Raw genomic sequence first — 20,833 nt, forward strand, 5'->3', positions numbered from 1 at the left:
GTGAATTTCAAAAAGGAGAGAATTTGAAGAAGTTAAAAATTGTTACTTTTAGTAGACGTGAAATGGGTGGGTGTGAGATTCACCACAATTCCATAAAAGCATATAAATCTAAAATGTAAACAAAATACTACATAATTACTTAATGAAATGATAAATGGCTTATAAAACGTGCATTCATTTCCTCTCTATCCATTATGCTTTATTACCGAATCACTATCCCAAATTATAGATAACCATTTCTTTCAACAATTCAACAAGTTGAAATAAGAAGACAAATATAGTTTTTCTTTTCTAATAAAAGGACAAATATTAGTAGATAGAGTATTTCCATTTAGCACCACACGGTTCATAAAACAAATATTCATAAATATTCTTATCATTAAATCTTCCAAACAACATATTACAAACTCAGAATCAAACAACCAACTAGAAGCACCCATAATAATAATAACAATGGTTCCACACAAGTAATCAAACAAACAAACAAGGAAGAAAAAAAACACCACACCACGCCGACAGCAACAAAAGTCTCACATCCCCTACGGAAAAAACACCGAAAGTTACGTCCCGTGAAAACGTGAAACAAAAGCCAACCACCAACCGCCACGTGTACAGGACTTTATTTTATTCTAATCCACTCACCTAAACACGTGATCGGGTCTTAATTTTATTTTAACCTTTTTTTATATTGCGAGAACCAAACCGGGTACGGATTTACCGACCCGATCAGAAACGCTACTCTCCCAGACGCAAGGGAAGCGGCCGGAATCGAACGTCGCCGGGAGAATCTCCTCGGAGTCTTTCTCGGCGAAGCGAGTGACGGTGAGGGAAGTGTTGAAATACTCCCTAACTTGGGTGATTATCCCATCCGCTACGGTCAGCGCGTGAACCCAGGAAATGGCGCGTGAAGTATCGCAGCCTTCGACGATGATGGTGGAACCGAAAGAGACGAGTGACTGTGGAACGAAACGGAAGGTATCGACGGCGGTGGAATCGCCGGTGAGCATGCGCATCAAAAACTGATGAGAGGGTGGACCGTGAAACCACCACTCAAGATCAGAAGCGAGAATCTTGACCACGGTGTCGGAATCTCGAGAGTTTAAGGCTTCATATAGTGTGAGAACCAGCTTTTGATGGCTGGAATCAGCTTCTTCGCCACTTTCTTGAAAGTTAGCCAGTTCGAGAAAAAAATGTTCTTCTAGAAATTTCGATTTAGGGAGATGGAAATGGAATGTTGAGAAATGGATTTTTTTTTTTTTGTGATGTTGTTGCTTTGTTGAGACTTGTGGTTGAACCTGTGAGGGTTTTTATATGGAAACTTTTGTGATCCTATGCGGGTGGTTGTAGGTGGAACTTTTGTAGGTGATGACGTGGCAATTTTTGATTGGGTGTTTGGTGTAGAAAAGAACTTTTTGGAGTTCGATGTGATACGCGTTAGTAAGGATGTTATACCATAGCTGGAAGACGAAAGCGATGACAAACAATAGAAGCAACTTTTCTGACATTTCAACACTTATTACTTGACTACTTCCATGTTTGGTACTCCCTTTCTTTCAAAATCTCATTAGAATTAGGATTATTATAAGTTTCAAATTTTAAAAATTTATCCATAAATATGAACTTGCATATGCAAGGTATTAGTTGTATTAATTTTAGTTTTCCGATTTCTTTTAATTTTTTTTAATTATGAATAATATTATAATATTAATAAAGTATTTATTTTTAAATCTTGGTATTTGGTTTTTTTTAACGACTAATTTAAAAAAATTAATCTAAGTATAGAAATTACTTTTACCTTGCCTTGTCGGGTAGATAACTAATTTAAGATGACAAATTCTATCACATAACTAGTCTGTTTTGCAAGAGACTAAGGGCCCTTTTGATATGGTATTGGAAAACTGTTTTTTAGTTTTTAAAAATTAAAAATTATAAAATTTGTTTGGTAGTCTAATTTTATAAAACTATTTTTCAAAACTATTTTCTATTTGTGGGTTTTTAAAACTAAAAATCTAAAATAGATTTTAGAGGTTTTGATTTTTTGGTTTTTAATTTTGGAAATTAGGAAGACGACAAAACAAGGAAAACTGGTACTATATTCATCAATGACAAATTTGTAACATTGTTCAACTTTAAAACAATTTTTAAAAATTAGATTATCAAACATGTTTTTTCTTCAAAACTGGTTTTTTAAAATTAATTTTTAAAATAGTTTTTAAAAACTAAAAAATAAAACTCATTGGGCCCTAACTATTTGCACCTAGTCTATCTTATAGATGATTAATTCAAAAAAATCATATGAATTCGAAATACAGTGGAATTCGAATATGAGACCTTGAGTGGACACACTTTCTGTTGAATAGTAATTCATATTCAAGTTGTAATTAGTTTGAATTTAGATTTCATTTAAGTTTAATTTGGTTGACATTTGTATTTGAGGTTGCGTATATAATGAGAAGTTGCTATTTAGTTTCAGTATCGTAATCTACTTTTAATATATAAAAGTTAATTATCACCATAATTACTTAATTACCCTAATTACAATCCATAATACAGCTAATTTCATGTTCCTATAAGTAATTTCATACTAAACTCTATTTAATACTCTAACTAACTCTACCATTTTACAATTTAATAAATTTGCCTCGACAACATAAAAATTGATTCAACTATATATTATATAAAATATAATTAAAAAATTAATTCAAATATATCAAAATACATTAAAAGAGAAACGCATTTGTTTCAACTAGAATGTTACACGCATTTGTTTTTAAAATTTAATAAGAATAAAAAAATAGAAACGCAAAATTATTTAACCAAGAAAGTTTATTATTTAAAAATAACATATTTTTATTTATATTTAGAACATAAATATAGTTGTTTCATATATACAAATATTTGGATGAATAGTATATTTTTTCGTATCTAAATATTAATTTTGTTTTGATATTTTTTATAAAAATATTTATAATATCATTTAGTTTTATAAATATCAACTAATAACATAGTATTCGTAAATATTATTTTAATTATATAAATAAATATTAGTAACATAAATAAATATATTTTTCCCGTATTTGGATTCATCCATTATTTTAAATATGTTTACTTTTATTTTCTTTAATGTGATAAAAAATATAATAACCCATGAATTCGCATGAATTCTGATATGGATACCTGTACGTTCGTAGGGTACTAATGTGTTACACACATTTATTTCTAAAATGTAATAAGAATACTAAAAGAAAAATTATTTCACCAATAAAATTTATTATTTTTAAAAGAAAAACAATTTTGTTTTTAATATTTGAAATATAAATATAGTTTTTCCATATATACAAATATTTGAATCAACAGTGTATAAATATTAATTTTGTTTTGACATTTTTTATAGAAATATTTATTCAATCATTTAGTTTTATAAATATCAACGAATAACATAGTATTTGTAAATATTATTTTAATTGTATAAACAAATATTACTAACATAAATGAATATATTTTGTCCGTGTTTGAATTTATATATTATTTTAAATATATTTACTTTTATTTTTTTAATTGTACAAAAATTGTAATAATTGTACAAAAGTTTATTAAATTGTAAAATGGTAGAGTTAGTTAGAGTATTAAATAGAGTTTAGTACGAAATTACTTATAGGAACATGAAATTAACTGTATTATGGATTGTAATTAGGGTAATTAAGTAATTATGGTTGAACCGGATATAAATAAAAAAGATTAAATGACAAAATGAATTTTTTTAATAATAAATATACTGATTTTTTAAGTGGTTTTTCTGAGATGTCAAACCGAGAATATGAAAAGAGTGAGAAGTAATATGAAACGGTTTGATGAAAATTAGGGTTTTATTTAATTGAATAAATTGATATTATTATTATTATTATTATTATTAATATTATTATTTATTAATATTTATTATCATCATTATTAATCTCATTTACCCACTTAATAACTCAAAATATTCCAAAACCACTATTCCAAAACCACGGACAATATTATACCATTTTAAATGTAATGGATACAGATATGCAACTTCCAATACACGTGTTCAACCCTAAAAAATAGTATATCCACACCTTTCACTTCAATATTTTTTGCTTATATTTGAAACAAATTTTCCCAAAAGTAATCATCATTAATGCTCTACTTTAACATCACATCAAACCTATATCTATCATATTTTTCAATAAAGATAGAAACCAAATTTGAATAATATAATATTAATTTTAGTGAAATCTAACAAATTTATTTCATTCCCCTATAAGATTATTAAAATACAATTTTAAATTAATTCCAGGTACAATATTCTGTTTGGATTCATATATTTTTTTAAAAAAAAAATCATTATGTAATTGTAATTTTTATAAATTCATTCTGTACATTGACAATATTTTTTCTTAATACTGTTTTTTTCTTACATTGACAATATTTTTTCTTACCTATTTATACTACTAAAAAATATTACCGTTATTTTATTGTTATTGCAATCTTATCATTCCAAAACGAAATCAATATCCTGAAATCAAATTAATTATTATTGTAGTTTTTTTGCCAAATATTATCGTTGCTTGATTTTCTTTGAATGACAAAATGAATTTTTTTAATAATAAATATTACCGTTATTTTATTGTTGTTGCAATCTTATCATTCCAAAATGAAATCAATATCCTGAAATCAAATTAATTATTATTGTATTTTTTTTGCCAAATATTATCGTTGTTTAATTTTCTTTAAATGACAAATTGAATTTTTTTAATAATAAATATGAACCACTTAAATTGTAGGAGCGTGTGTTTCTTTATGGACATTGCAAATGAGAGAACGTTGGAAAATCTCAAATATCCAAATGCTTCTGACACAGCAACATCGGTAAATGTGTAGGAACTTGGGAAAACTATAGATAAACATGCTCTAATGAAATCCCTTTAGGTTTTACGGCTATATTAATACATAGGCTGATGAAAAACTTTTCATTTTCCTATACTACACATATCCACATGTTACGTAATTGCCAATTATTTTGGAGGGAACAGACGAATTTTCGTACCATATATATATATATATATATATATATATATATATATATATATATATATATATATATATATATATATATATATATATATATATATATATATATATATATATATATATATATATAATGGAAATGATCCATTCTTAACATGTACCTTATATATTATATATTAGCATTTCAAGTATTGTTCCAAATTCAAGAAATGAACTTATCATGTTGAATGAGCAAAAGCTGTAAGAAAACTTTATTCAAATAAAGCCATGGCAATGTAAGTTATGTTTTTTATCAGGTGAACATTTGATATTTTTATTCACTATAAAATTATATATCTTTTGTTTTATTTATAATGATGAAGATATATAATATCTGTTATATATGTGTAATTTTTTCAGATGTATGATCAAGTATGATCATTTTGAATTATAGAGCCTGAGTGAGTACTATAATAGAAAATATTCAAAATGGTAGATGAAGAATTATATTTTAAAACTGTTTTGAGGAGGAAGAATGCTGCAAAAGCCAGAATTTATAGAAAGAGTGTTATTGATGACAAGAAATCTAAGAGGTTGAAAACTGCTCTAAAAGAAAACGGTACATTTGATAAAAGACGCGGCAATGACTCAACAGCTTTGAGGATACCACTATCAGAACTTTCGCCAAACATACTAAATGACGGTCGTGGTATAGCCAACGTTGAAGTAAGTCGTCAACTTCATTCGTCCTTAAAGACTAAACCAAGTACCAATAATAATATCAGATCAAAAAGGATATCAAGCAGAAACATTACCAAATTAGGAGTTAACTTATCTAAGAGGTTTGACAATACATTTGCTGCAAAAACATCAAACCAAGTTCCAACACCAGAATTGCAACTCAATGAGCTTTTTGCATCTGATAGTGGAGACGATAATATGAATGATGAATCTGACGGTATATTCTTAATTATTTTTCATTTGAGTTAATTTGTTTATGATATGTCATATAATATTACAATATTCTTAACACAATAAATGTTATGTCAAAAGGTTACAGTTCAGCAACAAATTCAAGTTTTGATGAAGATGAAATGTCTAATGGAACAGATGCTATGGAAACTTTTGAAATTACATCAGGTATTTTAAAATGATTTACTATAAATAATATTTTATTATTATGAAATACAACTCATTTAACATATGAATTAAATACTATTGATGATCAGGAGGGTATTATGATATAGGGGATCCTGTCATTGAATGTCAATATTGTGGTGCAAATATGTGGTATTCGGAAAGGAAAAACAAATGTCGTCATGCGTCCAATCCTAAATTTTCCATGTGTTGTGGATCAGGAAAAGTTCAGTTACCTTTGTTAAAACCCATTCCTAAAGTTCTACAACATCTGTTGTTTGACAACGAGTCATGTGAATCAAAAAATTTCCAACAACAAATTCGAATGTACAACGTTATGTTTGCATTTACATCTCCCGGTGCGAAAGTGGACAATCGATTTAACAACGGTAGATGCCCTCCCAATTTTCGTATCCAAGGTCAATCATGTCACCGAATAGGAAGCATGTTACCGATGCCAGGTCAAAATCCACGATTTGCACAACTATATGTTTATGACACTGAGAATGAAATTGAAAACAGAATGCATGGATTCAGGTTAGATATCTATTATTTTCCAAACTTTAAATTTATTTATTTAAGAAACTTGCAATAAACTGTTTCAACTCTTTTCATTATAGGTCAAAAAGTGGAGTTGATGTTAATATTGTGAGAAAACTATCTGAAATGTTATATGAACATAATGTTCATGCACAATCATTTCGCATGGCAAGGGACAGACTTTGTGAAGAAGGTGTTTCTGATTTAAAACTTCGTTTAATATCTGAACGAAGAAATGATGGAAGGATATATAATCAACCAACTGTATCCGAAGTAGCTGCTTTAATTGTTGGAGATGTCGACACTGCAGAAAAAAGAGACATTATAGTGCAAAAACAATGTGGCGAACTTCAAAGGATAGATGAGTATCATACCAGTTATTTAGGATATCAGTACCCATTATTATTTCCATATGGTGAGGATGGATATAGACCTAATGTGAGGCACCGTGATAAAGGGACAAATATTCGCCACTTCACAGACATAACACAGTCAGAACAGAACAATAAAGATATTCCTTGGGAAGAAGCAACAAAGCGAAATCGACTTACAATAAGAGAGTGGTTGGCCTTTAGAATTCAATCAAGATCTAATGAAGCACAAACATTGTTGCGATCAAGGAGACTTTATCAACAATTTTTGGTAAATATACGAAGAGCGGAGTTACAATCCAGCCGAACAATTGCAAGAATACAATAATTTGTTCTTAAATCTTACAGGTAAATATGTTAAATGTTTGTAAGTTTTGTCATAATTTTATAAAGTTAACTTTTAAAGTATGATTTTATCTTACAATTTTTTTTAATGTATAATTAATTTATTCACTGCATGTTTGCTATGTATTTTTTTTAAATTAGATGAGCAAAGAGGTGTATTCAAGCGAATAATGGAAGCAGTAAACAATCAACAAGGAGGCATATTTTTTTTGTATGGATATGGTGGCACAGGAAAAACCTACATGTGGAGAACTCTAGCTTCCTACATAAGATCAAAGAAACAAATTTGTTTAACTGTTGCTTCATCGGGCATAGCTTCACTACTACTTCTAGGAGGTCGAACGACTCATTCAATGTTCAAGATTCCAATACCTACAATGGAGTCTTCTACATGTAATATCAACAAAGGTAGTGATCGTGCAGAGCTACTAAAAATGGCAAAGTTGATAATTTGGGATGAAGCTCCAATGTCACACAGATTTTGTTTTGAAGCGTTTGATAAAACCCTTAAAGACATAATGGAGCGTTCCAATTGTTCTGACAAATTATTTAGAGGGAAAGTAATTGTATTTGGTGGAGATTTTCGGCAAATATTACCAGTTGTACCAAGGGGCAGCCATTCAGATATAATACATTCTACAATAAATTCATCATACATCTGGGATCATTGTGTTGTGCTGAAGCTTACAAAGAACATGCGACTCCAACAAGCCGGCAATACTTCAAGTACATCTGAATTAGAATTGTTTTCTAATTGGATATTAAAAGTTGGCGATGGGAAATTGGAAGAACCTAACGATGGTTACACCGATATTCCTATTCCAAATGATTTCTTAATTTCTAACTATGATGATCCACTAGAAGCCATTGTTAGTGAAACATATCCGAATTTTCTTAACAATTACAAGAATCCAGAATTTTTGCAATCAAGAGCTATATTGACAGGAACAATTGAAGCGGTTGACATCATAAATCAATACGTTTTGGGATTCATACCAGGTATGCGTTATCCATTGTAAACATATTTATAGATACATTCATATATTTATATGTACTAACATAGATTTATAATAATAAAATTTCAAAAATTTTGCCAAAGGTGAAGAAAAGGAATATTTAAGTTCAGATTCTGTAGACACTTTTGACGGTGAAGGAAATGAAGCTTTTGATGTTTTGACCCCGGAATTTTTGAATACACTTACAACTTCCGGTCTACCTAACCATAAGATTAAATTGAAGATTGGGACCCCTATTATGTTGCTTTGAAACATTGATCAACCTGAAGGTCTCTGCAATGGAACAAGACTTATAGTTACAAGATTGACAAACCACGTTATCGAGGCAAAGATTATATCTGGAAAGAATATTGGAGGGGTTATCTATATTCCAAGAATGGATATGACTCCAACACAATCTCCGTGGCCATTCAAAATGACTAGAAGGCAATTTCCCATAACTATATGTTATGCTATGACAATTAACAAATCTCAAGGTCAGTCATTGGATTATGTTGGATTGTATTTGCCTAGAAGTGTATTTAGTCATGGTCAACTATATGTTGCAATATCAAGGGTCAAAAGCAAAAAAGGGCTTAAGATATTAATCCATGACAAGGATAACCATCCATTGAATTCTACAACAAACGTCGTGTTCAAAGAAGTTTTTGAAAACTTATAGAACGTAAGTTTTTCATTAGTTATATTATATCAAGAAATGTCGTTGTTTATTATTAGAATTTTATTGAATGAGTTCTATAAAATATACATTATGTTTTAACATTTGTTTATATGGATGTAATTGTTTTTTACAGGGTAATGAATCATCACTTCCTAAAAGGTTGCGGGCAGGTTTTGTATAAACCCAGTTTTTTAAGGACCAAAGAATTGTACGAAGTTAAATCATTTTTGTTGTTGGACTTATTTCTCACAATTTTAACTAAAATTGTGAACCTTTTGTTTCAATATCTTTTGTTGCATTAAACCTTACTGTATCAATTGCAATTAATTTCAACATTTGGTAGTATTCATTACTATATTTTAAAACAAATGAGGTTCTGGTATTTCTTTTACATGGTTTATGTATTTTGGTTAAATAATCATTTATTATGAAGGTTAATATTTGCGCTTTTATACCTCAAATTAGTAACAGATTGGAAAATTTCATCCATTACTAAATAAATATATTTTTATTTCTTATGTCCAAAATCTCAATGATAAATGGAATGTTTATTCATAACATTAACAATAGAATGTTTATTATATATCAATATACCAATAAATTGTAAAAATATTTTTGTATTATATTTTTTGATTATTTCCTTAATATAGTATACAAAAAAATTAAGCAAATTATATTACTATAAATTAATAATGTTTTACTTTATTATGTCCCAAACTGGAAAAAGTTATTTGTGGAAATTTTTTGAACCCATTTATTGATCATTTAACATCCATTACATTAAAAAAACTCTTATGCAATAAATTTGTGTACGTTGATCCAACTATATATATATATATATATATATATATATATATATATATATATATATATATATATATATATATATATATATATATATATATATATATATATATATATATATAAACAAAAAATATATTATATTTTAATTTTTTTAAAATAAATTATTGCACTTGCGCAACCCGTGCGAACGCACGGGTCCTTTACTAGTTAATTTTCATATTGAGAAAACTTAGTTACAATTCTATATTTTCTCTCTCTCTCTCTCTCTCTCTCTCTCTCTCTCTCTCTTCATATTCTTCAAGCTTCTTATGCATCAATGTAGGTGTAACTCTAATAATTGATATTCAGGACTCCGACTCGATTCATAGAGAAACACGAGTGTAGTGAGGTGGGTGATTGATTTCGGTTCTAAAATTCACGTTGAATTAAAGTTCAAAATCGAAGAGAATCACAGATCTTGATTCTTATGGTTTGGGACACATGAGTATTGGTGAGAACTGAGTGATTTTCACAAGAACAAAGATGAACGGAGGAAACAGTAGCTTAAACACTAAGCTTTCAGTATTTGACGAAGAAAACTAGAATCAGTGATCGATTCAGATGCATGTGTTGTTTGGAGCTCAAGATGTTCTTGATCTCGTCAATGACGGTTACACGTCGGTTGCAAAAAATGCAACAGAAGCGCATACATTTGCGCAACGAGAAATGAGGAAGAATGATCAAAATGAGTTATTATATATGTATCAGTGTATGGATACGAAGGTGTTTGAGAAAAATGTTGATTCGACGACGACGAAGGCGACATGGGATACACTAGTGCGGTGTTTTGGTGGTGACATATCAGTAAAGAAGGTCAAACTTCTATTCCTATGTAAGCAATATGATAATCTCAGTATGAAGAACAATGAGAATATACCTGATTACATCTATAGAGTAATTATGGTCACTAATGAGATGAAGTCTTGTGGAGAAGTGCTCTTTGAACAAGTAATCATTGAAAAGGCACTGATATCACTTACTCCTTGGTTTGATTACATAGTTGTAGCCATATAAATATATAAAGATACCAGCACCATGAGAATTGAAGAGCTTCAGAGTAGTTTAGAGGCACAAGAATTGCGTATGACTGAAAGAAACTATGAACAGGAGTTAGAACAAACTCCGAAAGCTCAGACTCTAAAAGCTTCTTCTAGCAAGAAGAACCAGATGTAAGCATGGTTAGAGAACAAGAAGAAGCATGGTGGTGGTGTTCAAAAGTCAAAACTCTCCAATTCTGATAAGAAACATCAGAATGTTCAAAAAGGAAATGAGAAGTTTGACAAGAGAAAGATTCAATTCTATAGTTGTAACAAGTTTGGCCATTTTGCTGCTGATTGTTGGCCAAACAAGGTTAGCAAGGGTGGAGAAACCAACATAGACATAGAAGATTCTGATGATGAACCTGTGTTACTGATGGCATCTGCGAATGTAGGTGGATCAATGGTAGAGTGGTGGTATATGGACATTGGCTTCTCAAATCACCTAACTAGAAACAAGCAATGGCTAGTTGATTTTGACTATGGTAAGAGAACAAAGATCATATGTGCTAATGGTGAGTATCTAAATGCTAAAGGAATGAGTAATGTCAGGATTAAGTTGAGCAATTCCCAAACTGTATTGATCAATGATGTATGGTATGTTCCTGGCATGAATAGTAACCTTATGAGTGTAGGTCATCTAATTGAAAAAGGTTTCTCAGTAACCATAAAGGATAATCTCTTGGAGTTGTATGACAATAATCAAAAGTTGATTATGCAGTATGAATTGGGAAGAAGCAGTACATTCAAGGTGAATGTTGCAACAACAGACACTCAATGACTTAGTGCAAGAAGTGCAAAAGGGGAAAGTGAGTTGTGGCACAAGAGATTAGGGCATCTGAACTACAGAAGCTTAAGGCATACGAGTTCAAAGAATCTGGCTCATGGAATTCCTAAAATTGTAGCACTAGCAAAATCATGTGATATATGCATGAGAGAAAAGCCACCAAGATTGCCATTCTCATAAAAAATGCCTCCAATAGAAATCCATGCTTTGTGTGTGGTGCATTCTGATGTATGTGGTCCATTTGAGGTACCTTCACTTGGAGGTAACAAGTATTTTGTGTCATTTGTGGATGAATTCAGAAGAATGACATGGGTAGCACTCATTAAGTTTAAATGTGAGGTGTTTGATGAGTTTCGGAAGTTCAAAGTGAAGGTTGAAAATCAAAGTGGGAAAAGGTTGAAGATCCTTAGAACTGATGGTGAAGGTGATTTCAACTCAACAGAGTTCAAGAAGTTCTGTGGGGAACATGGTATTGAGCATGATGTGGATGCTCTATACACTTAACAACATAATGGTCTTACTGAAAGGAGAAATAAAACTCTACTTGACATGACAAGGAGCACGCTGAAGAAGAAGAATTTGCCTAAGCAATCATGGGGTGAATCGATTGCTACTTCAGTATATGTGCTTAACAAATGTCCAACAAAGAAGTTAAAGGAAGTAGTTCTTATTGAGAAGTGGACTTGAAGAAAGCAAAATGTCATCCATTTCAAGGTATTTGGTTCAGTATGTTATAAACATATACTAGATGCTACTAGAAGGAAATTAGATGACATAACCAAGGTCATTTGCTTATAGGTTACCATAGTACATATGCTTATAAGCTCTATTGTATAGTCACCAACAAAGTTGAAGTCGGCAGAGATGTCATAGTGAAAGAATCAGAAAAATGGGATTAGATCAAGTCTCAATCCAACTCTGCTGCAGTATCAACACTAGAGTCTGATTCTTCCTCTGAAGGAGATTCTGCCTCTGAAGGTAATTTTAACTCTAAAGAATAGTCTGAATCTGAAGATGACTCTAACTCTGAAAGTGAGTCTGGCTCTGAAGACGACTTTGACTCTGATGGTGAGTCTGACTCTGAAGGTGATCCATCCTTTGAAGGTGGAGCTTTTGAAGGTGGTCTAGCCTCTGAAGGTAAAACTTCTGAAGGTGGTCCTGCTTCTGAAGGTTTTTAGAGACCGCATAGAGTTAGCCAGGTACCAAAGAGACTTGTAGATTTTGAGTTTCTGTAAGATACTGGGATTAATTCTGAATGAAAAGTCATACAGAGTGCCATGATGGTGGACTATGAACCTGTCAGTATTAATGAGTCTCTCAAGAAGAAGATGGGGGTGAACACCATGAAGAAATAAATGAGGCCATTGAAAGAAACAAGACATGGGAATTGACTATTCTACCTCAAAACAAGAAATTCGTCCATGTGAGATGGGTTTTCAAGATAAAACTAAAGCCAAATGGTTCATTTGCTAAGCATAAAGCAAGGTTATAAGCTAGAGGATTACTATAAAAGTCTGGTTTAGACTACTTTGAAGTGTTTGTACATGTAGCCAGACATGAAACCATAAGGTTGGTTATTGCTATAACTGCAAATAGGAATTTTCCTCTAATGCATTTAGATGTAAATTTATCTTTTCTAAATGGTCAATTGCAAGAAGAATTTTATGTGTTACAACCTCATGGATTTGTGAAAGAGAACAAATAAGGGTTGGTGTACAAGCTGCATAAAGCCTTGTACAGACTTAAACAAGCTCCAATAGCTTTAAATCTAAAGATTGATTCATTTTTCAAGGATCTTGGATTCGAGAAGTGTGAAACGGAATATGGTGTGTATGTGCAACATACTTGTGATGGCAATGTGATTCTGGTGTGTCTTTATGTGGATGATATGCTTCTAACAGGGAGTTGTACTTCTGAGATAAACAAGTTCAAGAAGGTGCTGATGAATGCATTTGATATGACTGGCCTTGGAAATATGGTATATTTTCTAGGGATGGAGACTTTACGTTATGAGAATGGAATTATTATGCACCAACTGAAGTATGAACTTGAATTGCTGAAGAGATTTGAGCTGATGAATTGTAAGTCAGTAGTCATACCTGTTGAGATAAATCATAATCTGGACTATGATTATGATGGAGAGGATGTATATGCTACAACCTTCAAACAATTGGTTGGTTGTCTGAGATATATGTGTAACACCAGGCCTGACATCTATTATGAAGTTGGAATTGTGAGTAGGTTTATGAGTAAACTAAAATGAAATTTTGTTTTCATCTGGAGTGTTAGATGATACTGAGATGATATATTATTCAAACTCTGAATGGTGTGGAGACAGAGTTGACAAAAAAAACACTACATGATACTTGTGTAATTACTTGGGAGACGCTATTTCTTGGTGTTCCAAGAAGCAACCAATGGTTGCATTGCCAACTTGTGAAGTTGAATACATAGTTGGTGCTTTGTCAGCTTGTCAAGCTGTTTGGCTAATGAATTTGCTGTAGGAACTGAAATTCAAGGTGACCAAATCAGACAAGATGATGATAGACAACAAATCTTCCATAAGACTTGCAAAGAACTCAATGTTGCATGGGAGAAGCAAACATATAGAAACAAAGTTCTATTTTCTGTGCAATCAAGTTCAAAATGGAATGCTTGAAGTTGTTCACCGTAACACTTAGAAGAAACTTGCAAATGTGATGACCAAGACAATCAAGACTAAACACTTCATCAATTTGAGGGATGTAATTGATGTTGTTGACTTTAACTTGAATATGAAATTAGAGATGTTGTTGACTTTAATTGATGTTGTTGACTTTAACTTGAATATGAAACACGCACACGCATCCGCACCCGCGCGCACACACACACACACGCACACACGCACGCGCACCCGCACACCCACACCCCTGCACCCCCTACACGCACACACACACACACACACACACACGCACACGCACACGTGCACCCGCACACCCACACCCCCGCACCCCCCACACATCTTCATCTTCATCTTCATCTTCTTCAAACTTCTTGTGCATCAATGAAAGTGTAACTCCAACACTTTTAAGACTCAAATTTTCATCACTAAACCAATTTCTAAAAATTATTAATAAAATATATTTATTATTCTCTATAATTTTATTTCTAAAAAGAATTTATTTTTTAAATACATTAAATAATCCATATATTTTTAAAATTAATTATTTTAATCGAGCCAAACGCTTTATTTTAACGTATTAGAATGCTAGAATGTCTTGTTCGATTTATTTGGTGATGTTACGAATTATTGGGATTTATTAGAATTTTTGTTTAATTAATTTAATTAGAAAAACAAGAAAAATTAGACATTAGGAGGAAAATAACAATTTAAAAGAATTAGTGGGGTAAGAAGAGAATTAACCAAAGTTGAGGGAGTTGTGGTGATATTTAAATTAAATAGAAATATTGGATTTTATTTAGTTTAAATAGAAAAAGTGGAGAGAAGAATAAGTTTGTGTGTGATGTACGTAAAAAACTTAGGAATTAGGACTTTTGGAGTGTGAATAACAAACCTAGAGGGAGAACTCCATTATTGAAAATTCAACCTTTTGCTGCAAAACTCATATAGTGGGGGATTATTCTTCAATGGGTGTATCTTTCTTAAAGGATAGAAGGTATCCTAACCCTCTTCCTCCATTTTTGAAGCTTTTAATCCATGAAATGGTTGTACATACCTCTTTGTATTAACATGTTTCGATTTTGTTTTATGTTGTAATTACATATTGAAATTCGTATGCAATTGTATGAGCAAAATTGAATTGGTGTTGTTTATATTTTATGCTTTGGTGATGATGAATATAATGTTGAAATTGCATGATAAATTGGTGTTGATGTGTAATTGGTATTGATTTAGTGTAATTTATATTTAATATAACATGGGTGATGTGTTTCTGTTCGATTCAGGTGGTTGGGGTTGAAATTAGAGCTTTTTAAGTGCTCCAATGGCAGATTTGTGGATTCTGCAATCTGCAAAATAGGGACGCACGTCACCGGTGTGACAGGTTGACCGTCATGCGTATGGGAAAGCCGACGGGTGATGACATGGTGATCGTCATGACCCCCGAGACGGGCTTCTTGCCTAAGCGTCACCATGGTGACGGGGTTGTGAGAAAGGGATGGTGACGGGTGGGGCGATGACCATCAGCCTGGTGATGGACTGACCGACAGTCCTTGGAGTTGACTGATTCTGAGCGGTTGACTAGATTTTTTGAGTAGATTCCAATGGCGGTGACTGTTTAATGTTGTAAGGATTAAACAAATTGAAGATTGTTTGATGGATTGGTTTTTTATTTAGGTCAAAATGGTCATTCAACCATTGAATTAGGTATGTCTTTTCGAAGAATTGATCCCATCAAATGATATTGGTGACCTTGGTCGAATTTTTAAGAAGTTAGTTAAAGACCATGGATTTGTTAGTTTTGGACTTAGTGAGATTCCAAGTTTTCAATATGATGTTACTCTCCATGCAGTCGAATGAAGCATAGGTGGATAAGATCAGACATTTATTTCAGAACACGTGGAATCCTGTCGGGAACGAAGATTGCATGGAGATGAAGACGTGGCGTAATTCGCTGAGTTGACCGTTGTAGACGATTATGATAGGACTAGTATGTAAGTAGTGTTCACTTATAGTTTTAGGGGTCCACAATTTCACACAAATTCTACAAACTCGAAGTATCCAAGTGTTTAGTGAGAAAATAATGATTTCTGAAAATGTATGTATTTATGTTCCACTTTATGAATTGAACTCTTTACTTTCAAGTTATTTACTGATTTCAAAGTTATTTCCAAGTTTCTTTTATTTTTGACTTTAATGTCAAAATTGTTTCAAAATCATAATTTTTGCACAATCTATCCTGGTATTTTTTTGAGTTTATTCCCTTAAGTGAACTAAAACTTGTATTTGTTTACCAAATTTCCCAGTAAACAAATTAGCACGTCCAATGGGATCCTTTGTGGGAAAATTTACACTTTTTTCTTTAAAAATTGCATAATTTCTTCATTTATGAAACTTCTCAAATTTGTGAGTGTGCATGAGATTGAGGAGTGGTAGGATAACCAAAAAAGACGTTAGAAAACCAACCATGAGATATGTTAGGAGAATGGTGGATCCCATAAATAATAACAACGGAGAACAACCGTCCAATAACATGGGGGAAGGCACAATCGCTGCAAATTTGACTGAAGCAATTCCCTCCATATCCAGCACGACAGTCACACTGTCGACTGTGCAAGCAAGGGTAGTATTCTCCCCATCAATAACACAGAGTCACCCTATGACTCCTAGGCCAACTATGGCAAGTGACTTCAGGCCTTTTACCACAAGTTTCATAATGCTTATGTATGGTCGTGAACAACCTTATGGCATGCTAACATCAATGATGGGAGGCTTTCATACAAATGCTTCAACATTTGCTAACAACACGGTGACTTCATATTCTCCAATATTGGCATTAGGGTCGGCTATAGGAAATCTTGGTTGAACCATGCAGCCCCATTGGGTATGGGATTTGATTCCCAAGCGATGCCGACTTTCACCATAAGTTATGTGAGGGCGATGAGATAATAAATGGATGAAAGTAACCATGGGATGGTTAACTTGCGTACCCGAAAAATGAGTACTATATTTAACCCTTTGATTCAAAATACGAATTATAGTTACCAATAATTTGAGACTCAAATGACTCGAATTGCCGATTTCTTTGGCGCCCCTCAGGCGCAGGTTCGACCAATTGTACAACCATAGGTGGCTAGGCCGATACAAAACGAGGGAATAATTCTTGAACAAAACACAGTTAATCAGGGCCAAAAATTTGTGCCCCATGTAGTCAAACAACTAAGGCCTAGGGAAGCTGGTCACTCGCTAGTTTTAGTCGTTAATCAAAATCAGGACGCCGACCAAGTGGTCCATCAAGTCCGACAAGAAAATCTGTTAGGAGAGAATAATCTTGCAACCATGGTCGAAAAAATAATGGCGCAAAATGGTTTGAATTTAGGCATGCAAAGGACAAATTATACATCCCCATTGTCGGAGTATGTATTACAAACAGAACTCCCAAGGGGTTGGAAAGTCCCTAAGTTCACCAAATTTGTTGGTGATACTAATGAATCTACAGTGGAACATATCACTTGATATTTGATTGAAGCGGGGGATATAGCGAATAACTATAATTTAAGGATGAGATATTTCCCTACTTCTTTTAAAAAAAATGTGTTTACATGGTTTACAACGCTCCCTGCGCATTCCATTAATGATTGGACTCGTTTAGAAAGATTGTTCCATGAACAATTTTTATGGGTCCGTCTAAAATCAGCCTGAAAGAGTTGTTAAGCATGAAGAAAAAGTTCACTGAATCGATTGATGATTACCTAAATAGGATCCAACTTTGGAAAGTAGGGTTCTTTACCCAATGTAAGACCCCAATTTTGACCCTAAGATCGCTCATGCCATCTCATCATATGCATTGGCATTGGGATCATACCTTGGCATTCTCCTTACCTTCATTCATTGGGTTTGCATTGGGAGAGATCACCAAACACATTTGATTGTATCATAATTCATTTTTATTTATTTTACTAACCAAAATACCAAAAATATATCAATTTATAGTTTGTTACTTTTGTAGGTAGTGTGTATGCTCACCTATGCTCCATCAAGCTCATATCTAGGATTTAAGACCCTCAGTGTAAGAAGCTCAATCAAGAAATGGTTCATGTTGACTCTAAGTATCATATATGGATCCCCATGTTCTTCACATGTTATTTTGATCAAGAAATCATCAAGAGTTTGGAGTTTGTTTGCCTTGGAAACCCTAATTCATCTGGGTATCTTATATGACTTCTTCAACAAGTTTCTTCAACAATTAATCAAATATCTAAAAGTATACTTCATAGTACATCATATTATGCATATATGATCCTCCATGAGTCCCAAAAGTCAAGAGAATATTAAGCTAGAAAGTTGGTTCATGGTGGTTGACTAGAGAAAGTCAACTAGTCAAAACTAGGGTTCCTTAGACCCTATCTCCTACAATGTTTGTCATATGAAAATGATTCCAAGCGAAAAGTTACTCTAAATTACATTCCAAACAAATTTCATGTTAAGGTCAAGATCTAGTTTTTCTTGGAAAGTCATTTTGTATGGTGAAAGATTATAGGTCATTTTGTCTGAACCCTAGTTTGGAGGTCAACTTCCCAAGACCATAACTTGCTCATTTGTTATGATATGAAATCCATTAAAGTTTCATGATAAAATTCAAGATGTATACTTCAAATTTTATGTTTGGGTTAAGTTCAAATTCAACTTGAAAATGCATGTGCCAAGAGGAAACATTATAGGTCATTTTGGACCATTACCATTGAACAAGTGATTTTCCTCAACTTCTAAAATGCATAAATCCTTCATTCCAAATCCAATTAAGGTCAAATTTGTGACAAATCTGAAGAGGTTTGAAAGAGATACAACTTTGATGAAGGAACTTTTCTCATTTGAAGTCCATAGAAAAAAGTTATTTAAGGTGGAAGAAGTGAACATTTGACTTGGGACTTATAAATTTTTTAAATATGTTTGATTTCCCAAACTTCCACCTCAAAGTTAATCATGATCCAAGCTTCAAATAAAAAAGTGTTCAACATAGAAGTTGTTCCCCTTGATCTCACCTTTCTAAAGAGTCCAATATCATCTCATTTGGATCAAAATTGAGGGACTTACACATGGCTTCATTATGGGAAGTGTGTTTGGCAAGATTGGATTTCAAATGATCAAATTCTTTTGCATGCTTCCACATGATGGATTCAGTACAATTTGAACACGAATTGGAAGTGGATTGCATTATTCCTAAGGCCCAAATCATTGGCCATGCATCCATGCAAGGAGGTTTCTAAAATTGGCCAAATTTCAAGTGGTGCAAATATCAAGTGCATTGCCTATTTAAACAAGCTTAAGGCTTCAGATTCATCATCGACACCTTACCCAAGCTTTGCTAGACCAATTCAAACCCTCATTGCCATAGAATTTCTAAAGATTTCTCTTGAAATCGAGCTTGAATTTCATCTTCTGTTTGGAAGTTCAAACTCCAGAAATTCAATTCCCTTTTCATCTCAATTGACTTCTGCAAGAGGAAGAGAAAGCAATCAAATCCAGATCAAGATCAAGTGGAATTAGATCAACTCGAAGGCGATTTTTCAGAAACTTCTTCTCTTCGATTCTCCCTCAATTCTTCACCATTCTTTGTGATTTTTGGTTGCCTGAAGTCCTATCAATGTAGGCAAGAAGATTGAGTTACTTTGAGGTCAAATCGAAGCAACTCAATTCATGATCCTCAAAATTCAAATCCCTGTATCTTTTTATATACTTTGAATTGGACAAAATTGAGGCCAAATTTGAGCTCCTGGGTATTTTTTCTTTAAATCCATGTCTTGCTTTTTCATTTTGGTGATGGTTGATGGTGGACCAGTCCGGTGAGGTCCACCGGAGAAGAAGACCGGAGCTCTGGCTCCGGTGATGTGTTGTCATGCATCTCAACCATAGGATCCAATTTAAATGTTTTAATCTCATGTGTTGCTTTTGATTACCAAGCTTATACCGCGTTGACTGCAGTGCATCATGGAACGCGCGTTTATCACCATCTGATCTGCCACCTCAATTAATGAGGGGGATCAAATGGTTCTCTCTTTTTTTTCTGATTATTTTATTTAATTTCTTATTTTTAATTAATTCATATTAATTTCATTATTGATCCAAAAAAATATGGGACTTTCATAAAAAAAATTCAAATATTTCCCTCTTTCATTTTCTGAATTAAAATTATTTTTTGGATTAATATTGATATATTTTTTTATGATTTAATTGTTTTTGTGCATGTTTTTAATTGTTTAAAAATACTTATGACTTTTCAAAAATTAAGATTTTTTTTTTCTAAGGTCCTTTGACCTTCATTGACCTAGGATAAATCTCCTTGCCATTTATTTGGTGTTTTGAAGAGATTTTAGGTTTTTGATCAAACATAATTCAATTTGAATGCATT

General features: G+C 32.4%; 2 protein-coding genes across 2 annotated transcripts; one reads left to right on the forward strand and one right to left on the reverse strand.

The window, feature by feature from the left end:
• Window positions 1-349: 349 nt before the first annotated feature.
• LOC127084039 (wound-induced protein 1) lies at window positions 350-1,307 on the reverse strand (the record flags this gene model as incomplete). The annotated part of the gene is made up of 1 exon (XM_051024410.1): window positions 350-1,307. A coding segment is annotated over one exon (624 nt), but the record flags the coding sequence as incomplete, so codon positions are not given.
• Window positions 1,308-10,976: 9,669 nt separating this feature from the next.
• On the forward strand, window positions 10,977-11,759 carry LOC127080280 (uncharacterized). Its single transcript, XM_051020608.1, has 2 exons — window positions 10,977-11,110; window positions 11,246-11,759. The coding sequence occupies exons 1-2, from the start codon at window positions 10,977-10,979 to the stop codon at window positions 11,757-11,759; spliced, it is 648 nt and encodes a 215-aa protein (XP_050876565.1).
• The last annotated feature ends 9,074 nt before the right edge of the window (window positions 11,760-20,833 follow it).

Source organism: Lathyrus oleraceus, chromosome 5 (assembly GCF_024323335.1).
Source record: "Lathyrus oleraceus cultivar Zhongwan6 chromosome 5, CAAS_Psat_ZW6_1.0, whole genome shotgun sequence".
Lineage (NCBI taxonomy): Eukaryota > Viridiplantae > Streptophyta > Magnoliopsida > Fabales > Fabaceae > Lathyrus > Lathyrus oleraceus.